General features: G+C 37.2%; 1 protein-coding gene across 4 annotated transcripts in view; it reads left to right on the plus strand.

The window, feature by feature from the left end:
* LOC112159045 (helicase ARIP4) overlaps positions 1-22,718 on the plus strand; it is a 75,449-nt gene that overhangs the window by 41,861 nt on the left and 10,870 nt on the right. For 3 of the 4 annotated variants that reach the window (XM_024292855.2, XM_024292859.2, XM_024292858.2), the window contains 13 exons: positions 10,782-11,019; positions 13,713-13,846; positions 13,940-14,110; positions 18,069-18,289; positions 18,447-18,629; positions 18,934-19,067; positions 19,356-19,552; positions 19,632-19,835; positions 19,912-20,050; positions 21,174-21,351; positions 21,426-21,644; positions 21,721-21,839; positions 21,916-22,040. In XM_024292855.2, the coding sequence (XP_024148623.1) occupies positions 10,782-11,019; positions 13,713-13,846; positions 13,940-14,110; positions 18,069-18,289; positions 18,447-18,629; positions 18,934-19,067; positions 19,356-19,552; positions 19,632-19,835; positions 19,912-20,050; positions 21,174-21,351; positions 21,426-21,644; positions 21,721-21,839; positions 21,916-22,040 (2,262 nt within the window). The remainder of the gene's footprint in view (positions 1-10,781; positions 11,020-13,712; positions 13,847-13,939; positions 14,111-18,068; positions 18,290-18,446; positions 18,630-18,933; positions 19,068-19,355; positions 19,553-19,631; positions 19,836-19,911; positions 20,051-21,173; positions 21,352-21,425; positions 21,645-21,720; positions 21,840-21,915; positions 22,041-22,718) is intronic. The other variant, XM_024292857.2, reaches the window with a different exon arrangement.

Raw genomic sequence — 22,718 nt, forward strand, 5'->3', positions numbered from 1 at the left:
GCTTTCAGCAATCAGACGCAATTTCTTCAGGAATTGCAAATCTAGTTTTAATTGGTGCTGTTTTTCAGTCTCATCACCCTAAATACATCTTCTCGTCCCTTTTCTTTCCCCCCATCCTGTTTTCTGTGGCTCTCTGGAAAAAGCTGCAGTGTTGTATAACGTTTCACTGGGCCGGCTTGTGATCAAATGCTGCAGTGTATTTATTTCACCTAATGATGCTCCGTATCAGTCAGAGTTTAAAGATCTCCAATTGTCTTTAAAGAGAACGCTGATGAGCTTCATTGTGTGAATCCTTTACAGCAAGCTGCAATGCTTTTCATTCAGGACGTTACTGCACTTTTGGTATTTATAAACTTTATAGTTTTTGAAATATTGAACAAAATATGTCACTTAGTAAGTGAATGAGAAATTTTCAAAAACTTACTTAGAAAAGGTGCACTTTGAAACTATTTTTTACAGTAATTTTAAAATAATTTAAAGTTGAGCTGCTAAATTAGCATTCTGTTAGCTAATTTAGCTAATTTGGTCTCTACTGAGTTTTTTTTAATGCTAATTTTGAATTTAGCAAATATTTTAATAACATGCTAACGCTTTCGGCTAATATGTTATCTACTGAGGTTTTATGGTCATTTTGAATTTGGCTAATATTTTAGCAACATGCTAACGTTTTTGGCTGTTATCTTATCTTCTGAGGTGTTTTTAATGCTAATTTGGATGTTAGCTAATATTTTAGCAATATGCTAACATTTTTGGCTGTTATCTTATCTACTGAGGTTTTTCATGCTACTTTGGAATTTAGCAAATGTTTTAGCATAATGCTAACATTTTTGGCTAATATGTTATCTAATGATACTAATTTTATCATTCAAACATTTTGGGCTAATTTGTTTTCCTCTGTGGTCTGTTAGGCTACTCTTGAGTTTCCCTAATATTTTAGCAGTAAGCTAACATTTTTTTTTAATAATTTGGTATTTTCTAAATATTTTTATGTTATTTTGGAGTTGAGATAGTATTTTAGTGATGTGCTAGCTTTTTCGGCTAAAATGGTTTCTACTAGTGTCTTTTTGGGCTAATTTGGAATTAAGTTTTTGCACAACACACTACATGATTTTGCAGAATTGGCATGTATGGAGTATTTTTAAGCAAACTTACTATTTTTTTTTTCAGAAATTTAGGCCAACTGTAACAGTCTTTCATAGTTCTTTGACAAAATTTCAAGTAATTTACCAAATCAGTATTTTGCAAATAGTTTTTGTTTTTTCAGCAAACCCTGAAGCAATTAGAATAAAAAAAAAATGAAATCGGATTATCAGGTCTTGACTGTGGGTAAGGGAGTTCCTATCAGGAAGAAGTGGAAAGTTTTTTCTTTAATGGAAAAAGTTGTGATCAAATGGGAATATATATATATTTCCTGATAGTTTTAGCATCTACTGATCATGTGATGCAGCAATAAACCAATCAGAAGGACCTATGATACACTGCAATGACAGCACTCTTGAGATTTCTCTGAGGTTGTTCCAGGGCTTTAGGAGGACTGATTCTGCCTCAAACATTACATAACCGGCTGTTTGTTCTGAAGCAATAGTCTATAGGCTTCTGAGTGGGATTTCTCTTCGTCTCCCTCCTCTTCCTCCTCTGTGACACACTGGCCCACTAACAGCCGGTTCTACCTCGCGTCACCCCTACGGTGCGCTCTGTTTTCATCTTCTGTTTTTTTGTCTCTTTCCATCCCATCATTTCAGGGAATACAGAAAGAGACTCACTTGCATGAATAAAGCAGCGTTTATAATTAATTCAGAAGGTTCTGTTATGTAACTCAAATGCGTGTCTGTTGTTTGATCATTGTAGTCATCATTTTTTCATACCCAAGTAAGTCTCTGAACATCTTAAGTAGAAGATTTACAGCGGAAATGTTTAGTAGAATCAAAGAGAAATCACTTTTTCTAGAGAAAACATTTTTTTTTAGAAATCAAACTCATCATAAAAGCTCCTCTTTTTCTAGAGAAGAAATATAGACCTCAGCAAACGTGAAGGAGGAGCAGGAAACATTATTCATAAGATTAAAACTTTGATCAGATAATTTTTTAGGTTTCATCATCTCTTTGTGGTACTAAAATTAGACTCAAAGCCTTAAGGGATCTGATCAACACCTGGAGAAAGCCCAGCCTGATTCTGGAGATTGATTTGCCAAAAAAAAAAGAAAAAGTAGTTTTGGAAAGCTCACAGTGTTCCTCCAGTAAAACGTTCTGCCTGGTTGTGGCGCTACATCAATATGTACAGGACGCGTGGTTCTTGTAAACTTGCTGGTTGTGTAACTGCCAGAAGCTGCAGTTACATAAGCTTCCCGTCTTGTCTGACCGGCCTCAGTGGCGGTGGCCTGTACGTCCGTCCGTCTGTTTCATTCAGCATCAATAATAAAAGCCGTTAAGGAAGCTAATCAGACTAAATCAAATCCATGTTTTTGTTTTGCAGCTTTCATGAAGCTGATTTAACAGCTGCATTTCTTGATTCATCCCACTGACCCTGTTAACACGTCTGACCTCATCCTGCCTTCTGTGCACCTTAAACCATGGAAATGATTCTTTTTAAAACCCCAAAAACCCCAAAATACACATCTTTTTACTTTCTATCATCTTACACTTGATGTTATGTGGTAATTTATTTTTAGGAATAAAAAAAATCTCTGTGTTATAGTCTCTAATATGTTTTCAAAGCCTAACGGGAATTTAAATAGGTAATTGCAATAGCTAATCTAACCCAAATGATAAGAAAATAATACAAAAACAAAATAAATTATATTTTAAAATATATATATAAATTTTCGCCAGTTTTTAAAATTCTCAATCCAAATGAAAACTTTGGCCCCTTAATCTACAGAAGACTAAATTTCCTCTCAAATACTTCAAGTGATGCACTTGTTTGAACCAGATTTGTGGTTTGCTCTTCCACGTGCCACTATTTCAACTAACATTTATGCTAAATTGTAATTTTTCCATAAGTTTGCTCTCAAAAAAAGTACTTTTTTCCTTAATTAATATTTGTAGAAATAGTAACTGTATTAAATTGTGTATACGTCCTGAAACTGTTTTGATTTTACATTTTTTTTCTTCTAAATTCTTAACATTTTGCTCCCAAAAAGCTTACTTTAAACAGATGTTAAAGTTAAATCTTGTTTTAAAAAAAAAGGTTTTATAAAAATATTTTTTTTCCTTTTTAGGCCTTGGATCAGATGTTTATCTGTTTTTTTATACCATTTCACTCTTACAGATCAATAGTTCCAGCATTGAAAACATGTGGTTAGCTGATAAAGTCTTACATGAGAACTTACTGAGCATATTTTTGCACGGTTTGTATGTCCATAAAAATAGTGAAAGTTGGACATTTTCATGATTTAAAAATCAGATGAGTCCTAAAAATAAAAGTCTGGTTCATCCTTTGAATAAACCTCTTTCTTTTTGCCTGAAATGAAAAAAATAGAAATATGTTTAGATGCTTTTGAAAGAAAAACACAGTAAAGTTTGACCAGTTATTGTTCAAGACTTCAAATAGGAGCAAATATAAAACACTTTTATTTATTTTATTTTGGTGGTTTCCGTTGGTGTTCGCCATCCAATGGAAAACCAGCAGATAACCCTTCTTTCTCGTTGGTTCTGGAACAAAACAAATGTGGGTGGAGCCATGACACCTGGAGGAATGGAACCTGTGGGAGCTGTGAAATATTTTAGTTTTTATTTATTTAAATGGGGATAATGCAATTTAAAACAAAAAACATGGTTAAACAAGACAAAACACCTGGTTTTTAAAAAGCCAGAATTGGCAAAAAGGCTTGTATTCATCTGTGGTCCCCAGTAAAAGCAATAAAAATGTACAAATGACATGTATGCTAAAAGCTAACCTCAAGTTAGCTTAAAATGCAGGATGTATCACAGACCTCAGAACATGTTTCTAAAGTTTTTCTGTTGCACTCATGACATTATTGGTTCTAAAGGTTGAGGCCTCTTAGAGAGGTTAAGTTTCCTATATGGGAAGATTTTAACTATTTACTAGTTATATAATTCATTTTGTGTGTTAGTGTTGTATAACCTGTCGGGTCACCGTGCAGCAGGATTCACCGCGATGTGTGTCTTTCCGTTTCCGTAAGAATCGTTGTCTGAGCGTGTGAGACCCTCATCCTCCTCCTAAACACCTCCTACCAGCTGCTTTTTTTCTCCTCATCTTGCCTCAAATTTTTTGCTGCTCTTTTTTGAGAACACCTGGAAGGACGTCATGTAATCATGGCAGCATGGGACGTTATAAGAGATGGATAGATATGTTTGATAGATGTTATGCAACGTGTTTTCCTGCACGTTTGCTGCGTCATTTCTGTTCTTTTTGGGGATATTTTTGTACTGCGATACAGAAACAGGGAGATTGTGTTCAAAATAATTCCTACAAGGGTTTTTCACATGTAATTTTTGTTATTGAGGTTCATTTTTGAAATCCTAAAACGGCTTAAAATGTGGAAAAATTTTTTTAAATATACATATTTAAAATAAAACTGCAAAATTCAGAATAAAAAAATATCTTACCACAAGGTAAAAGCAGACAATTTCTTAGATTTTTTCTTTTAAGTTAAACAAGTTAATTTTTTCAAATGTTCACAATGTTTGGACTGTTGTCAGTTTCCTAATAACCAGCCCAATTGCATTTTGGGATTTTTCCACTTATAGGAGAAAACCTTTGGTGTACTGGTTTTTTTTCTGCTGTTTTTAACAACTTTTATTGAAAATGTATGAACATTAGGTACATTTTAAAAGGTAATTTGGGCTGTTTGTGATAATTAGAAGATTCATAATATAAAAGAGGAGATGCATTTCGATATAAATGTGTGGTATGTCTTTTGTGTTTTGTGTTACAGTGAAATGAAGACATAGTTCAGTATAATGCGCTGCAGGTCATTTTCTAATGGTCTCTATAGGGATTAAAGCTGAATTAGTTTTTTGGCTCCATCAGTAAAAGCGGGCCTGCTTTTGGGTCAGTGTGTGAACCTAAAATCTCATTTTTCTCTTTGCTTTTTCATTTGTTCCCCCCTTCCTTGTACTTTATTTTTTTTCTGTCCCTCTCAGTGTGTCATTTTTGTGTTTGTGCGTTTTTTTTTCTTTGTGTTCTTTTCAGGAACTGTTATGTAACTGTTGTGTAAGGTAGAGATGGAGACATTAAAACTAGGCCAGGCCAAAAATTCTAGTGATGTGTGAAGCACATCTGTGGTATTGGAAACCTCACTGTCTTTCTAAATGATTCTGAAACTGAATTATCACCCTTGTTTTTGATACGACTTTTCACAGCTTGTTTGTGAATAAACAAGAAAACCTTGTTGTGTGCGACTTTAAGAGCACCCGGAGGAAACATGTTACACTTGTTTCTGATTTAAATCGTTTATTCTATTTGGAGTTTTACCTTTTCCATATTTTGAAAAGAAGAATATTCACATCAGCAGGAGAAGAATGAAGTACAACAACTAATAGGGACTCAGGTTTTTTAATCTATTTTTTCCGACCTGAGTTATATAAAGAACCATTCCAATAAAAATTGTTTTCGAGGGTTTTAACACGTTTTTGTGGAATTTATCTAAAGCTGGAGGACACATTAAAAAAAAAAATGAAGCTTAAATTTGCATTTTATAGTATTTCTACATTCAAATGCCTTTTGGAAAAAGGTCATATTTGATCCAATTTGATTCCAATTGAGAATGTTTATATGTTTTTATTATCAAAGCTAAAGCAAGTAATGATATGTTTAAAATTTTGCTCACTACTTTACTTTCATTTCACTAGGAAATTATGTCACCGATTCCACAAAGGGAAAATCTAATCTAATATTCCACTACATCTATTTGTGACTCCACTCTGTTGTGATGATAAAAATGTGGATTGTTTATTTAAAAATTACATCTAAACATGTTTTTATTCGCTAAATTTGTTTGACCGCAATGATTTATATTCACTAATGTGGTAAGCTAGTCATTGATCTATTTTTTTCGCAAAGACTTCTGGGAAATTACTAGTACACTCCATTTTGGAAGGAATTCAGACATAGCCTTTAATTAAAGACGATTTGGAACGCTTTTAAAATAAATCAAAACATGATTGGAGTGTGTATTTTAAGTTCGTTTAGATGTAAGTCATTCTTAACATTCTTTGCAAACAGACACATGTTTTTTATTAAACCAATCTTTCAAAATATCAAACTTCAAACAATGATTAGAAAAATATTTTAAAGATTTATCTGTGTCTGCACCTGCCAACAAACAGATGATAAGTGCAGATTTTTGTTGTGTTTTGCAGTTTTGTATCTTCAGTCTTTAAACAAAACTGCAGAATCTTTTTCCCCTTTGTCAGACTTTTTTTTTCTCATCTATATATGCACAAGCTATGACTGTAAAACCATCAGATAGACCAGCAGTGTCAAACTCAATCACACAAGGGGCCAAAACCCAAAACACACCTTAGGTCACGGGCCCAACAGGATAAACATTTATTTAACACTATAAAACAACATTTGGAAAACATTGAAACCGTAACTTTTTAGTATAATTATGAACTAGATATATAGCCTTACTTGTGTTAATGCTGTAAGATGAATTTGGCCACTGAAGATGCTAATGCTGATAGCTATTGATCCTGAAATTGATATCTAAAAACGCTGAAGTTGGTAGCTGAAGATCCTGAAGTTGATAGCTAAAAATGCTGAACCTGATAGCTGAAAACGCTAAAGCTGATAGCCATTTCAAATATTAGCTGAATGACAAATTATTCTAAAAAAAATACAGAAAAAAAAACTTAGGTTAGCCAAAACAGCTAGCATGTAGCTGAAAAAATAGCTAAGCTTCAAAATATCCTAAGAAACTGAAAAATGCCTAAATTAGCCAAAACAGCTACCGTGTACATATTGGCCTAACTCCAAAACAGCCTGAAAAACTTTTAAAAAGCCTCAATTTGCTTCAACAGCATGTAAATATTACCCTAACTCTGAAACAGCCTAAATTAGCCAAAACAGCTAGCATGTGTAGCTGAAATTAGATAAACTCCAAAATAGCCTAAAAGATCTTAGTAAATGCCGAAATAATCCAAAAAGCTAGCAGAATGCCAATTTATAAAACTTTAAAACCGTAACTTCTTAACATAATTATGAATAATAAAAAGACAGGAATATTATACCAGAAGAAATCAATTTAAAACTTAAATAACTTTCTATATTTTACCTTCCATAAAAAATATATTTTGTCAAAATTATAAGAGTTAGAAATAAGCGCAAGATAACATTGGGCCATTAATAGCAATAAAATCATCTGGAGGGCCGGATCCGGCCCCCGGGCCTTGACTTTGACAGGTGAGGTGAACAGTAGCAATTTAGGTGAATAATGCTCAAAAAAGGTGAAACTGAAATATTTAGTCAGCATACTCTTTTTAGATTTGTGCAAATAAATTAAAACCTAGAAGTTGTGTAAGAGAGGCTGTGCTGGCTCTGGGAATTACTTTTTTTAAACAAAAATAAAGAAAACCTGATTATTCCATCTAGTTGGAAAAGTTTTTATAGTAGTTGGACATGTGCAGAAACGTTTTATAAGTATTTCTGTTCATTCGGTTTTCTTTTATTAATTATTTCAGATTAAAAGTGTAATACTTTTTAAAAATTACAACAGTTGCTACTTTTTCTGTTTTCTGGGCAATCGCTGACATAAAAGTGCATCTTCTAGTAGTTTCTCTTCAATAGGAGTCTGTGTGTGGTTGATGGCGAGCAGCGTCTTAGACGGGCTGGTTTCATTAGCAACCAGACCTCGAAGTCTGTTGCCTCAAAGAGAGTGAAGGGAGGTTTTATGTAAGTTGTTTTTCAGTTCTCACACAGCTCATCACCAGCCTCCGTGCCCATTATGCCGGGTTCGTGTGCGCACGTTGTCATGCCAGGTGTCACACAGCTGAGCATGACTCGTGTGCATTTCTCTTCATGTCGGGATCAAGTGGATAAATGGAAGTGTCTGGAGCGTCTCTCTTTGTCCGGGTCTTCCCTGGGCTGGAACCGGCCCGCACATTATCGATTAAAATAATAGCAGGAGCTTCTGTGATGCGTGTGTCTGCGTGTCTTGTGTTTCATAAACCGTCCATATTTATGATCCGGCGCTTACATAAGCCTCAGATCGCGTTCACTGTCTCTGTGGCATGACAACCGGGAGAGAGGAGGAGGAAGAGGAAAGGTCAGACTGGAAAACAGACTCGTTTCAGGAAGAATCATCCTTTTTTCTTATTTAACATATTTTTGTTTGACAGCTGATTTCCACAGAACAATTAAAGTTAGTGGTTAAACACTAAACAGAAGTTTTTATATTTTGATTTTAAGTCAATGTTTTACATTTCTTAAACTTTGTGTCTGAACCGGCTCATTGGGGTTGACTGAAGTCTTTATTGGAGCGGTTCCTGTTCCACGTGGCAACTTCCATATTTGGAGCTGTTAATCTGTAATAATGAAACTCCTATTTCTGGCAATTTCCCCTGAGTCATCGTCAGGTGTTATAGAACAGCTTGTTACACAAGCCCTCCAGCTGCCGTGACTTTGCTGTTACTCCATTTTAATACAATCAACTTTCCCCTTCTATCTATCTAGATTTTCACAGTTGTGTTTCTAACAGATAAATATCAACAAAGTTTCTTCTTGGCATTGGCCTGTGCAAGCCATAAGTCCATCGCAAGAAACTTTTTATCCATTCGTCAAAGATATCCACAAGAAATTCCTCTAGGAGCTCACAGGCCAACTGATAGACATAGTCGCTCCATCAAATCTTGGGTCTGTCCCAGAGCCTCCTTCCTGTGGGACATGTCTGGAATACCCCTCCAGAATTGCCGTAGTCACCTGATCAGGTCTACTTCAAGCTCCTCCTCCTCCCAGGAGACCCTTTCAGAGGAAGCTAATTTCAGTATTTGGAATCTTCTCCTAGTCATGACCCAAAGATCAGGTGAGGGTAGGAGCATAAATTGACCAGTAGATCAAGAGCTTTGCCTTTGGGGTTGGCTCCTGCTTCACCAGTAGGGGTGTTCCAAAATATCAATATTGCGATATATCGATATATTAGTCCTGCGATTGATTCTCAATGGGTTCTCACCAATAGCGATTTTTATTTTCGTTTGAAGAGGCTGTAAAACGTTATGTTCTTTATCCTTTGGTCAGACGTTCCTTCAGAGGTAGATAGGGGGCGCTGCAAGACTAGCTGTCACGAATATCAACATGCCTGGCAGCTACTTGAATTATTTTGTTTTTGTTTTGTTGTTTACAACAATTTTGCACTAAGTAGTGGCTCTGCTGTTCATGTTTACTATTGTTAACACTGAATTTTACAGATAATTCAAATTCAATTGGTGTCAGTTCTTGTTAGAATTACATAGAATTGCTGATTTCAGCAAAAGCGTCTATTATTTGTGGCACATTAAATAAATAAGGATATATTTTACTAAAAAATGTGTTCTTCTGTATTTTGCGAGTTATTAGACATTATTTTTTACCGATTATTGTAGTATTGTGATATCATCGATATTGTTATCCATGTATCCCATTGTATCCAGTGATTCTCAGGCTAATTCACCAGATGACGTTTTTGTAGCCGCTGCACCACATGCTCATCAATCTCCATCCCTCATTCATGAATTCAAAATACCTCAATTTCTCCACTTGAAGCGGGAGCTCTCGCCCCTCTTGAAGATGGATAATTCCCATTTTTTTTCGATGGATAACCATCACATTCCTCCCACTTTTACAAACTGCCCAAGTGCACACTGAAAGATGATTCAACAGAGCAACATCATCTGCAAAAAGCTAGACACTCCCACAGACTTTCCTGGAAAGTACATCCCTGCCAGAGCATTATATGCACTAGAAACAGGTTTGACTTTTGCTGGTAATAAAAACCGAGCTCCTACTCTAGTTGGACCAGATCTTTCGTTGGGGGTCCTGGACCCCATATTACCAGGGTACCTACCAGAGAAAACCACAAAGAAGTCCTGATGCTACATGCACTCATGGAGTGCTTGGCCTTGGTATTCAACATGATCAAACTTTGACTGTCCAGAAACAAAACACTGTCTGGTTCAGATCAGGAAAGGCGTTCCTCCTGCCTGAAGTCTCTTGATGTTTATCCATATGAACCAGAGGGTTACATCCCAGCACCTTTGGGTCAAGGATTCATCTCTCATTGTGGGGTCAACTTCCAGGCCAAACAGGAGGACAGAAAAAATCTGATAGATGCTGCAGTTGCTTTGACTAAAACAGGGCCGGGCAAACTTGTTGGGCCACAAAGGGTTCTGAAGCTTGACAGGAGAGTTGGACCAGGAGGAGATGCGTGGAGTGTTTTGGTAATCTACCTCAAAAGAGAAAAAAAAACGTGAAACCTGACAACAACATGATTTAATTTTGACTTTAAACAAAATATGTTGGGGTTTTTATTTAAAGCTGTGGATTCTGTTCTGGTTTTAGCACCAATGGGTTGATGTCTGTAAGGGATAAATGCAAATTTAGAGAAATGGTGCGTTCATGTGCTGCTGGAACAATCAGAAAAATGTATGTTCGACTCAGGAAAACACATGAGAAATAATACATTTTCCAACACATGAATGCAGAATAACTTTTGCACCTAAACTAATGTTGATGCATTTGTAGTAATACATTTTATTTTGAATCTAAATATTTTTACTGTGACTACTGAAGCGCGCTCATTTTGACCACATTTACTTCACAAAGCCCCCGTTTTCCTCTTGCAGACCAGTCCCACAGCGCCCCCTTCAGCTCAGAGAATGAGGCTCAGGGAGGGGATCCTGCTGTGTGGCAGTGCACCCCCGCCCCATCTACCTCACCCTCAGCGGAGACGCCTGCACACCCGCCACCTTCACAACCCAGACCCCACTCCAGGCCAGCAAGCCAAAGCCCCGCCCCTTCCTCTCCCCTGACAGGAAGCAAGAAAAGGACCTCCAAACCTGCACACATGAGACGAAACATCAGGTACGGAACACCAAATGTGCTTTTGCTTAATGATGGGCTCTGGAGACTGATACGTTTCCCAAATAAAAGGTGATCGGTATATGAAATGACCTACTTTTTTGCCTGTTTTCTATAGGAAATATTCAATTTTATGGTGCTCCATTCTAACTAGATTCACGAAAGGAGATTTAAACGAGATGAAATGGGTATCAAACCTGATCAAAACAAGTTCCTCTTATGGTCAAATACTGGATAAGTCCAGTAATCTCCAGCTTTACACAAATGTTTGACACTTTAAGCTAGGAGGAGATTGAAAAGTGTTCAGGTGGATTACTCATAATACCAGGACATAATGAAACAATCAAACAACAGAGAGTGAAAGGAGTAGATGCAACAGAAAACAGGACAGTGTCTGCACGGACACAACCAGGACATAAAGTGAGATCCAAAGAAATATTTTCAGTGATGATTCAATTTTATGGGTTGAATAGTAATGTTTTTAAAGTGATCGATTGGTTCTATAAAAACATCATGAAATTTTAATTCAAATAGAATCTGGGAATAAAAAACTTTGCATTACACATGTTTACTGCTGTCTAAACTTGGCTAATTCGTTATCTACTGAGGTTTTTTATAAGCTAATTTAGAGTTTAGCCTCTATTTTAGCAACATGCTAACGTTTTTGACTAATTTAGTTTACCGAGGAATTCTAGACTATTTTGGAGTTTAGCTAGTATTTAAGCAACAAGCTAGCTTTTTCGGCTAATTTGGAGTTTAACTCATATTTAAGCAACACTAAATATTTTTAGATACATTTTAAGAAATTTATGTAAACTTCAGCGTTCTTTGAGGTTTCCAGTCTTTTAGCAGATTTAACATTTTGCAATTTTTTTTGCATTTTCAGCAGATCCCTTTAGCAATTAAAATAAATAGCTTCACAATTTTCAGTTAAAAGCTTCAGCGACTACTTTCATCAAAACGCATTCACAGCATTATCGCAGGTCATGCAACTTTTCTAGTTAGTCTTGAAGTTGAGTTTTGGGCTTAGAATATTCTTCCATTTTTAGTCCAGTGATCATGACTCAAGACACTTTCTGATGGATGAACTTCCACCATCTTCTATTTAGATTGTTTCCCAGTTTATACACACAAGGTTTCAGATCCTTACAGTAGTGAGAAAACCTAAACTAAGATCTGGTTTTTATCTCGACCCTTCAACAAAAGATCATTGGTTTGTGATTCAGTTTTTGTAAAACTTGAATTTGTGTTTTAAAAACGACTTAAATGGACACTTTTCTATAAACAGACTTGAGGGTTTGGGATTGATAGTAGAGACTCCAGACTGTCCAGCTAAAGCTTGATGATCTTATCTCAAACCTTTTCACTTTTCTCTCTGCTGTGTCTTCTTCTTTCATGTTTGTTGTCTTTGTGTGAAATCTACTTTATCCATGAGTTTCAGTATCCATGGATTTGTACATATTGGTTACTATTCATTAAGTAAAATTAAACAATTGATTTAATGAAGAAAATCTCGGTCACTTCAAGTCTGAAGCTGATTTGTTCTTTGAACAGAAACTCTACAGTCGACCCCACGATGAACACGTCTTACTGCGGTCACAAAGAATAGATTCTCTTTCTAAACATGAACTTTTCATGGCAGCTATAGAGACTTTTATTAAAGTATTGATTTGTTTCAATTAGTTATCATCTTTTTTTAATATAACCTTAAAAATAAATTTTTTTTGTAAATCAAAGTTGGAGAAAACCTCTGAGAAGAATTCATTTTTCTTACCACAATGACAGATTTTTTTGCTTATTTAAAGTTTTTTATTTTTATTTTATTGTAATAATTTTTTATTTATTTTTATGGGGCTTTTTTGCAGTCCAGTTGATAGGAGCAGCAGATTAGGGACATACACTAAACTTAACTCTTAAAAGTAAAAGTAATTCAGAGAAAAAAACATCATAAGACACTACAGTAGAAGAAAGTACAGCAAAAGATAAAACCGTAGTAACTTCTAGAAACACGAGCTGTGATCCATATCTTCATAAAACGTGAGTTCAGTTAGGAGATGATGTCACGCTAAGACCAGGATGCGTGCCGTTCAGCTTGTAACGTAATGAGAAACTTTCTCCAAATGGATTTTCAGATGGTGTTATGTGGAACAACTCAGTCAGAAAAGGACAAAACTCTTAACTCTAAAAAAATGTCAGTTCTTTACATGAATGCAAAGCCACATTTCTGATAAATAAGACTGAATATCTTAACATCTGTTCAGGTTTTAGCTAAAACACATTGCTGGCCTCACATTATTGGATTCTTTCGTCCTGTTTTGTAGAGCAGCCGGTTTGTCGTCTGTTACTTATTATGCATTTGCTGAGTCTACAACCTCGTCTCCGCTGGCTGCCGGCAAACATCATAAAGCTCAGCCACAAGAATGTTCTTGTGCATGCATTGAGACGTCTCTTTAATGACTCAAATATGTGCCTTAGGTGTTTATACTTGCCCTTAGCTTCTTTAAACGATGAGATATTCAACTCTTTGAGTGAATATTATGAGCTGGAGTTGTAGTTGTTACGTTCCCAAGCTTTAAAAGTTAATTATTTTAACAAAAAATAACCTTTTTTTTTAAATAGAGTTTTGTCAGAAATTCTTTTTTTCCCTATGATATAAAACCTTTTTTCAATCTAGAAAATGTTCTTTTTCTGAGCAGAAAGTTGCTGAGGGAGCATCAGTTGGATGCAGTGACCAAAGCTGCCCAGCAGGAGGAGCTGCACAGAAGGCGTCGTCTGGGTGTGCAAAGAAAGCAGGATTTTCCTGTACCACTGTTGCCTGAATACTCAACCGGTGAGAAGCTTTACTCCAAAGTAACCCCAAGTTACTGCTTCTAATTGGTCTTTCATCTGCTTGTTTCATAACTTTCTTTAACTTCTCCGTCAGCAGATGTTGCACGACAGTTGGCGGCGCCCTCGTTGGCATCAGTTTCGACACAGCGAGGTGTTAAGTCGTCCATACAGGAGGTCATCTGTTTGGACGCCAACAGCACAGGCATCAGCGAGGACGACCACAAGAGCAACGTCTCTGCTGCTGCTGAACACACACACAAAACAGGTAACACAAACACAAACATTTCTATGAACATGTTTTAACATCCATCATTTTTCTACACACACATCTGATCTTTAAGTTACACAACTAAATGTCCACACTCCCCCTAAAAAAAACAAAACTCCAAAGATTAAGGAATTAATAAGGATGTTATAGTGTGGAGGTTTTCTAAAACGGACACAATAAATTGAGGAGAAATTAATTTTTCTTAAGTTTTAACAAGGTGAAGGGGCGGAGCTACAAGGGGGACAATTGGGGGGGCTGGTAAAAAGCTTCCCCTCCTCGTTTTTGAGCCTTTATCAATATCATTATCAACAAAGATTAAGAAATCATCCTTAAATACTTAAAGAGTTATAAAAATAAAAATAAAACGAACACTGAATTAAAATGTTTTCATTTTCCTCTTCCAAACCCCCCACCCCTCCACCCCATATAAAATGTTTTAGCTCAGTCACTATCAAGGTGACAGCAGATCCTTAAAAGATTTCAAATTTAATTTAACTAAAATAAAAATAAAAAAACACTTGTTGTTTTATTAAAATTACACTTTAAACTTCCATTCTATGTTGCCAGGTTCCACAGCAAAATCAAGCACTTCTTTCCTGCTGGAATTTTCTGTTTTTGTACTTTTTTTGTGTCTAGTGTGTGAATCCAGCAGGAAAAACTGACAAATGATGTGATTACCGCATAGGTGAAGGTGTCCTCACTAGAGTGATACAAGATAAGCAAGCAAGTAGTCTTCCAGATTGAAAATACAGAAGTTAAAATACAAAAAAGTGGACAAAAATAGACATTTAGGCCTAATTGTCTTAAATTCTGTGAATGGTTCTTACATTTTTTCTCATTAACCAATGTGGCTTGCTACTACCAAAAAATGTTTAGAATTCTCTTTTGTCATGAGGTCATGAATCGTTGGATTTGTTGGTGCAGGAAAAGGGGAACATACAAATTCAAAGAGAAATGGGTTGAAAACGGAGATTACTAAAACTGATTTGTGGAAATTCTTACAAAGCAAACTGTACGGTTTGTTGAAAGACATTTAAACTTAACAGAGAGGGAAACTTAAGGATCAAATTGCATGTCTAAAGCAAGACTCCACCTGTTTTTTTGTATAAACGGTCTAAGAATTTGTTTTTAGGTGTTTTTAAAAAGTCTTTAAAATCTTTAAATGTAACTTCTGCGTCCTTGTCTTTTTTTTACATTTTTCTAAAAGAAAGCTTTTACTTTAACTCAGTTTATTAGTGAAGCAACAGTTCCCAGCTGTCTAGAGGCGCCAGACAGAAGAATCATCAAAGTGAGATAAATTGATTACAGTTGTTATAATCCAATTCATTCCAAACACTTCAGATCATTAATTTCTAAACCAGTTCAGGTTATTCCTCTAAGGCCCAATTGTTTTGATTCTATTTTATCATTAGCAGATTTTTACCAATTGATCACTTGTAACTCGACTCCACAGGATATATTCTGTGTTTTGGAAGTCTCCCCCCCACCCCAAAATAACCCGATATCTAATTCCTGAGGTTGTTGTGGAAATCCGTTTAAGTGCAGCCAATTAAAGGATTTAGAAAACTCCTTGTTCTTATTTCTCTGTAAATATAAAAAACACACTGACATTATTTTTTTCTGAAAGAAGTGAAATTACATTTTTTTGTGTAACAAAGAATCCCAGCTGAGTCACACCTTTGTCCCGTGTGTGGGAATAAAACCAGAAACGTACTTACTTACTCTACGGTAGCTTGTATGGACAAAAATAGGAGAACAGAGACGATTTAGGATTTTTAAGTTGTTGCTTCACAGATTTTTTTCTCTTGGAGAACGTTTTAGTTTAGTAAAGTGACAAAAAAATTGCCACACAGTTAAATAATATATCTAGTTGTGAAGGAACTAGTTAAATTTCTCAATGACTGCAAGGATTCAGTTAAAGACAAAATCTGATTGAATTTCCAGGGAAGTAAATTCAAAGCTGCTGGTGTTTGTTAAAAAAATGCAATAAGTTGATTTATTGTTTAAAAGCTCAATGTTTTATGTCTTGTTTTAGTTCCTCTCTGTTTTAATGTGGGTAATATATAAAAAAACAAAAGCTGCTTTCATATGAAAGCCTGCAGAGGCCTTCAGATTTACTTCCCATAAAAAATCAAATTCTTTCCAGACTGAAAAAGCTGCAGCAACTCTTCTGAGGAAAGATTCAAACGCAGTGACTGACTCCCACTGAGCTAAGCAAAAAGCTGAGGTCAACTCTCCCCCACATCCTGTCAACTTTTTGAAAATAGTCCTCATAGATTAGCCTAAATGTGCATCAGAACATTTGAAACCTTTGCAGAGAACGTGCTGTACTAAAGCTCACATCTGCAGGAAGCTCCTCCAAGTGTTACTGAGAAAAAGGAGAGCATCACACCGGTGATGATGGCGAGGGAGAGCGCAGAGATGGACATGATGGGAGGACCAAAAGGAAAAGAGGAAGATGAAAGGAGAGGGTGTCTGCAGGGCAGATGAGAGCAGCAATAAACCCAGCTAATCCTGGTTATCAGACAGAACAGACACACACAAGAAGCACACACCTCCATCGCAGTGGCACAGTGACATTTCTAGTTTGGGGTTGCATAACAAGTCTCCCCCTCCTTTCTAATCCTACTTGTATAACCAGCCATTCACCGCACTTATATAAGCTCGCTCCCTCGCTCTCGTTTTATACGCACACTAACATAGTGACCCACACACACACTACTTTTTCATGGTATGCCCTTGTGGATTGCCGGCTTGCGTAACTTCCACCACTTAAAATCTGTGACGTGTTAAATTATTTTGTATCAGACAGGAATTTCAGATTATGCGCTCCCACGCACATACACACACACACAGGTGCTCGTATGGTTTTGTAACACGGAAAAAGTTGTGTACTCCAAATGTTTGCCAAGATAGCTTTTGCTAAGTTCCTTTTTAAACAATCTAATTCAAACTAGAAAAAATTGTATTACCTGTGATAATGCTAGAATGCGTTTGGCTCAAAGTAGTTGCTAAAGATGCTGAAGCTTTTTGCAGAAAATGGTGCGCAAAATTACTTTAATTGCTGAAGGGATATTTGCTGAAGAAGCAAAGTCTATTTAAAATTGCTAAAATACTGGAAATTTCCTTTAAGAACTATGGCTGAAGTTGACCTAAATGAAAAAAAAAAATGTTGTAAAATTGCTTAAAAATCTCTAATACATGCTAATTTTGTTAAAAAATATATTTAATGTGTTTCTTTAATATGTGTTAAACTACAAATTAGCCCAAAAGCCTTAGTAGATTCCAAATTAGCCCAAAAAGCTAGCTCATTTCTTAAATACTAGCTAAACTCCAAAATAGCCTAAAGGTCCTTAGTAAATTAGTCAAAAGCAATAGCCTGTTGCTAAAATAAGAGCTAAACTTGAAATTAGCCAACAAAAACCTCAGTTGAGAACAAATTAGCCAAAGACGTTAGCATGTTGCTACAATATTAGCTAAACTACAAAATAGCATAAAAACCCCTCAGTAGATGCCAGAGCTAGCATAATGCTAATATAACAGCAATGCCAGTTTTTTGAAAATTACTGAAAAATATTTAAACATAGCCCATGAATATATGTAAAGGCTTGTTGCTAATCTACTTAAAATTTTAAAATATAAAGACGTTCTCATTCATTTCCGACTGGAGACATTTTGCTCAATATTTCAAAAACTAAGTTTTTGAACAAAAATAAAATAAACCTAAATCCAAACTGTATTTTCCAATATAGACAATTGATTTAATTTTGAAATTATTTTTTAATGGTTTATATTGATTTGATAAACAACTTTCCTCAAACAGATCAATCAGTTTAAGTCAATTAATCATTTACACCCCAATACTACTAATAGCAATATTATAAGGCATCATGAAATAAAGCAGGAGCAACTGATATGATGAAGTGTTGACATAGTCCTCCTTTTTTTCCTTCAGACGTTGTAGATCTAAGCTCAGGTGAGGACGATGCTGTCATTCAAGTCAGCAGCGAGTCCACCAACGAGGAAGAGGAGGGTGAACCGAGCGGGGCTCATACCAACGACGCCCAAAACCAACCCGACGCCCAGGGCAGAGTGCTGGTCAACCTGAACCATCCACCTTCTGAGCCAGATATTTTCCTGGCACCGCAGCTCGCTCGAGCAGTCAAGCCTCACCAGGTATCGTGACTCCAGCCCAATGGATCTACAGTTATTAAAGATCCACTCTGATGGAGCGCATATATAAAGAGAATTAAGCTCAAAATTATATTTCTTAGTATCTCTTCCATCATTTCATGGCTTTAGCTAAAGATCTCCTTTTTTCTGTTTTGCTCAGATCGGTGGGATTCGTTTCCTGTATGACAACCTGGTGGAGTCGTCGGAGCGTTTCAGCAGCACCAGTGGGTTCGGCTGTATCCTCGCTCATAGCATGGGCCTGGGCAAAACACTGCAGGTCATCTCGTTCATCGACATCCTCTTCAGGCACACCCAGGCTCACACGGTGCTCGCCATTGTTCCGGTAAGCATCTGTCGATGCTCTCAACAGAATTTTGCTGCATTTGGTAGAAAAAATTGAGGCACAAACTTGACAAATTAATCAAAGCCATCCTGATTGAAATAATATTTAAAATATTTACCCTGATAATTTAAGACAATGTTGTTTTGGATTTCTGTTTTGCTCTAAATGAATCGACTTTGCTTAGAATAAATTAGTCACACTAAATATTGTTTTTCATAGAGAAACAATTTGAACATAGAGAGACAGGATAAATACAAATCAATAAATGTTGACATATTTCCGTTTTCACTGCTTGCCCTTCCAGGTGAACACGCTGCAGAACTGGCTGTCAGAGTTTAACACCTGGTTTCCGCCCGCAGAGGCGTTACCGGCAGACACTGACCCCTCTGTGGTAACTCCGCGCAGATTCAAGGTTCACATCCTCAACGATGAGCACAAGTGAGTGACAGGTTATCAAGATAACCTTTAATATGTTTAGTTTCAGGGAAGAAAAAATGGGAAGTAAAGCAAATTTGAAAGAAGCCAGTGACATCAGGGTCGGTCCTGGGCATAGGTGACCCAGGCGGCTGCCTAGGGTGCCATCTGCTGGAGGGGGTGCCAAATTACAATGTTTTTGCAATGCCCTGAGTGATTATTTTAGTGTTTGAGAAAAAAGCTCCACATTAATCGCTCTCATAAGAGTTTAACACCTAAAATGATTCTGTCGATGTTATGAATTCCTCTCAGGAACACGGCAGCCAGGGCCAAGATTGTGGAAGACTGGTCTCGGGATGGGGGGGTGCTGCTGATGGGCTACGAGATGTACCGCCTCCTGTCCATGAAGAAAAGCTTCGGGGCTGGACGGAAGAAGAGGAACAAAAAAAACCCCGGACCTGATGTCATCGACGTGGATGAGGAAGACAGACAGCGGGAGTTACTCAAAGGTTAGAGGAGCGGGAAGACGTGTCGCTAACAGAATCACGGTGGATGTGGATGTCAAATCTCATCCTTTCATCTGTGAAGGTGTGGAGAAAGCTCTGGCTCGACCCGGTCCGGATGTCGTCATCTGTGATGAAGGACATCGCATCAAAAACTGTCATGCCAGCACGTCTCAGGCTCTGAAGAGCATCCGGACGCGCCGCCGCGTGGTGCTGACGGGCTATCCTCTGCAAAACAACCTGATCGAGTACTGGTGCATGGTGGACTTCGTCCGCCCCGACTTCTTAGGTAGGAGACATAACTTTGTTTCAGGGAAAGATTGAGGGAATTTTCTGAAGATTAATTTTGTTTTTTTGTGTTCCAGGTTCGAGGCAGGAGTTCAGTAACATGTTTGAACGTCCCATTCTGAACGGGCAGTGTGTGGACAGCACGCCTCAGGACATCCAGCTGATGAGGTACAGGAGCCACGTCCTCCACAGCCTGCTGGAGGGCTTCGTTCAGAGGTGAGAGTTCGGATCTGTCAATGAGATGAAGCCTCGTTGCTCTCCTTGGCTTGTTTACATTAAAAGTGGGGTCATGTGGACCCCACAAGACGCTGAAGTGCGCTGAACTTTTTTTTAATAATTGTGGATCTTTACTGGTGTCCAATGACAGACATGAAGTCTTGTCCACCTTATCAACCTTTGTCATGGAAGGGCTAAGACCTCAATGTAAGGCTGGGGTCATCTAGACCCCATAAGAGAACACGAGTTAAGACTACAGTCCCCTATCCCAAAATCCCACCACACAGCAACTTAAGAAAAGAAAAAGAAGTCTTTAGTTGTACATAAAGAATTTGAAGAAATTTGAAGAATTTCTTGAAAAATTGCAAAACATTGAAGAATTTGCATGAAATGAATATATGACAATTTAACCAAAACATTTAGAGTTTCGCTAAAATAATCTAAAACAAAAAAACTCAATATATAGTAAATTATTAAAAAAAACCTAGTACTTTGCTGAAATATTAGCTTAACTCCAAATTGGCCCCAAAAAACCTTAGAGGATGCCAAATTAGCCAAAAAGTATGTTGCTAAAATATTAGCCAAACTATAAATTAACCTGTGAAACCCCAGTAATGAGCTGTTATAACACTAATATAACTGATTAATGACATCCGCCTCAAAGAGATACGGCTGAACATTAATGATATTGCTTGACATTTTTATGTAGCAGCGGTAAAGATTTACGCTAGCAGGACTTAGAGCTATCATAACCAGACAAGACAAGAGGGGGATCAGTGGCGGGGCTAGCTCTAAAAGCCACGCCCCCTCAGAGGAGATTATGAAGACAGGATGAAAAATGGCTTTTTAAGACATTTAGGTTGTGGAATTTTGGTTGAAAACTTCATAATCCCAATTAAAAACAGTACTGAGAACATTTTTTAAAATAAAAAACATTGAGTGGGACTTAAATGGCTTCATCTCGGACGCCTGGTGTCAATCTACATTCATGACCACGCCGACGATTTTCAAAAATGAAAAAAAGCATCAAATGATGCCTCACCCATTGCGCGTTGTCATTTGTATTTGTGACCGTAGCACCATAAAACAGACATGCTTAAAGAAGATCTTGTGTTCCGTCCAGGCGAGGCCACGATGTCCTCAGAAACCAGCTGCCCTCCAAGGAGGAGCATGTGATTCTAGTGCGCCTGTCTCCCCTTCAGAGGGCGCTCTACACAGAGTTCATGAACCGCTTCAGAGAGGCGGGGAACACCGGCTGGCTCAGCCTCAACCCTCTGAAGGCCTTCTGTGTGTGCTGCAAGGTGAGCACAGCAGCAGCACGTCCCTCTTCTCTGGTGTTTACTCACTTCCTAAGAGTTACTGCTTATCCCTTTAGATCTGGAACCACCCGGACGTCCTTTATGAGGCCTTGCAGAAGGAAAATCTGCCAAACGAACAAGATTTGGACCTTGACGACCTCACCTCAGCAGGAAATACACGATGCCCCCCTGCCCCCAATCAAAAGGCGAAGAACGCCGACAATCCAAACCCCATCGGGGGACCCAGTCTCAGCCAGCTGCAGGAGAAAGCCAACCAAGTTATCACTTACGAATGGGTACGGGAGCGCTTCAGATGATTCATGTGCAAATCTTGAGAGCATGCTCACTAAATCCAACACTACACCTGTTCAGGCTAACGAGATTATGTGCGACTACAAGCCCGGGATTCTGGAGAACTCTGCCAAGATGGTGCTGCTGTTCCACCTGATCGAGGAGAGCGTCAGAAAGGGAGACAAGATCCTTGTGTTTAGGTAAAATCCCATTCAACATATATGCCAGCTGCAGTTACAGTTATCTCACAAAATGTTTTCTCTTTGTCTGATGCAGTCAGAGTTTGTCCACACTGACTGTGATCGAGGATTTCTTGGCCAAAAGACCAGTCCCTCCATCGCCCCATTCGACCGGTGGAGACGGGCCCAACCAGACCTGGGTCCGAAACCTCAACTATTACAGTAGGGAATCATTCTCTTTTTTTTCCAATTTTTGTTTTCGAACAAGAATGCAAGTTATCCCACAAACAATCTCAGATGTAACAAGAATGTTCAGAGTTTGAAAAAAGGCTTTGGATGAAGTTCATCAAGTCCAAACCCTTCAATCTTATTCTGACCAAATGAAATATACAAACATCTCTTTATGTGTGCAGAGTAACATGAACCCAAAACAAAATCGATTTGTTGAGAAGAACAGCAAAATAACAATTTTGTACGTTTACATACACATACACTAAAACATCTATATACATATAGCAATCAAAGTATTTTATTAGTTTCTTCATATTTATTAATTAAATCACCTTTAATGAGTGCTTTGAATGTATATATGGTTTGACAATATAGACTTGTGCAGTTTAATAGTATGGCTCAACGAAAGGGGGAAATAGTTCTAAATGTTTCTGCAGATCAAGATTTGTAAAATCCTAATTTTATTGATTGATTGATTTGGTTTATTTCAAGCATATATTGTAAAAAAATACAGGTTAAAACACATTAAAACATTTTTCAAACTCGTTACAAAAATTACGAAATCTATTGATTATAAAATAGAAAACAAACAAACAAAAACATTTATGTCACATTTGATTCATTAAACATCGTAAGTATTAACTAAAGTCAAGTAGAGTTTGATTGATG

The sequence above is a fragment of the Oryzias melastigma genome, linkage group LG7 (genome assembly GCF_002922805.2).
Source record: "Oryzias melastigma strain HK-1 linkage group LG7, ASM292280v2, whole genome shotgun sequence".
Classification (NCBI taxonomy): Eukaryota; Metazoa; Chordata; class Actinopteri; order Beloniformes; family Adrianichthyidae; genus Oryzias; species Oryzias melastigma.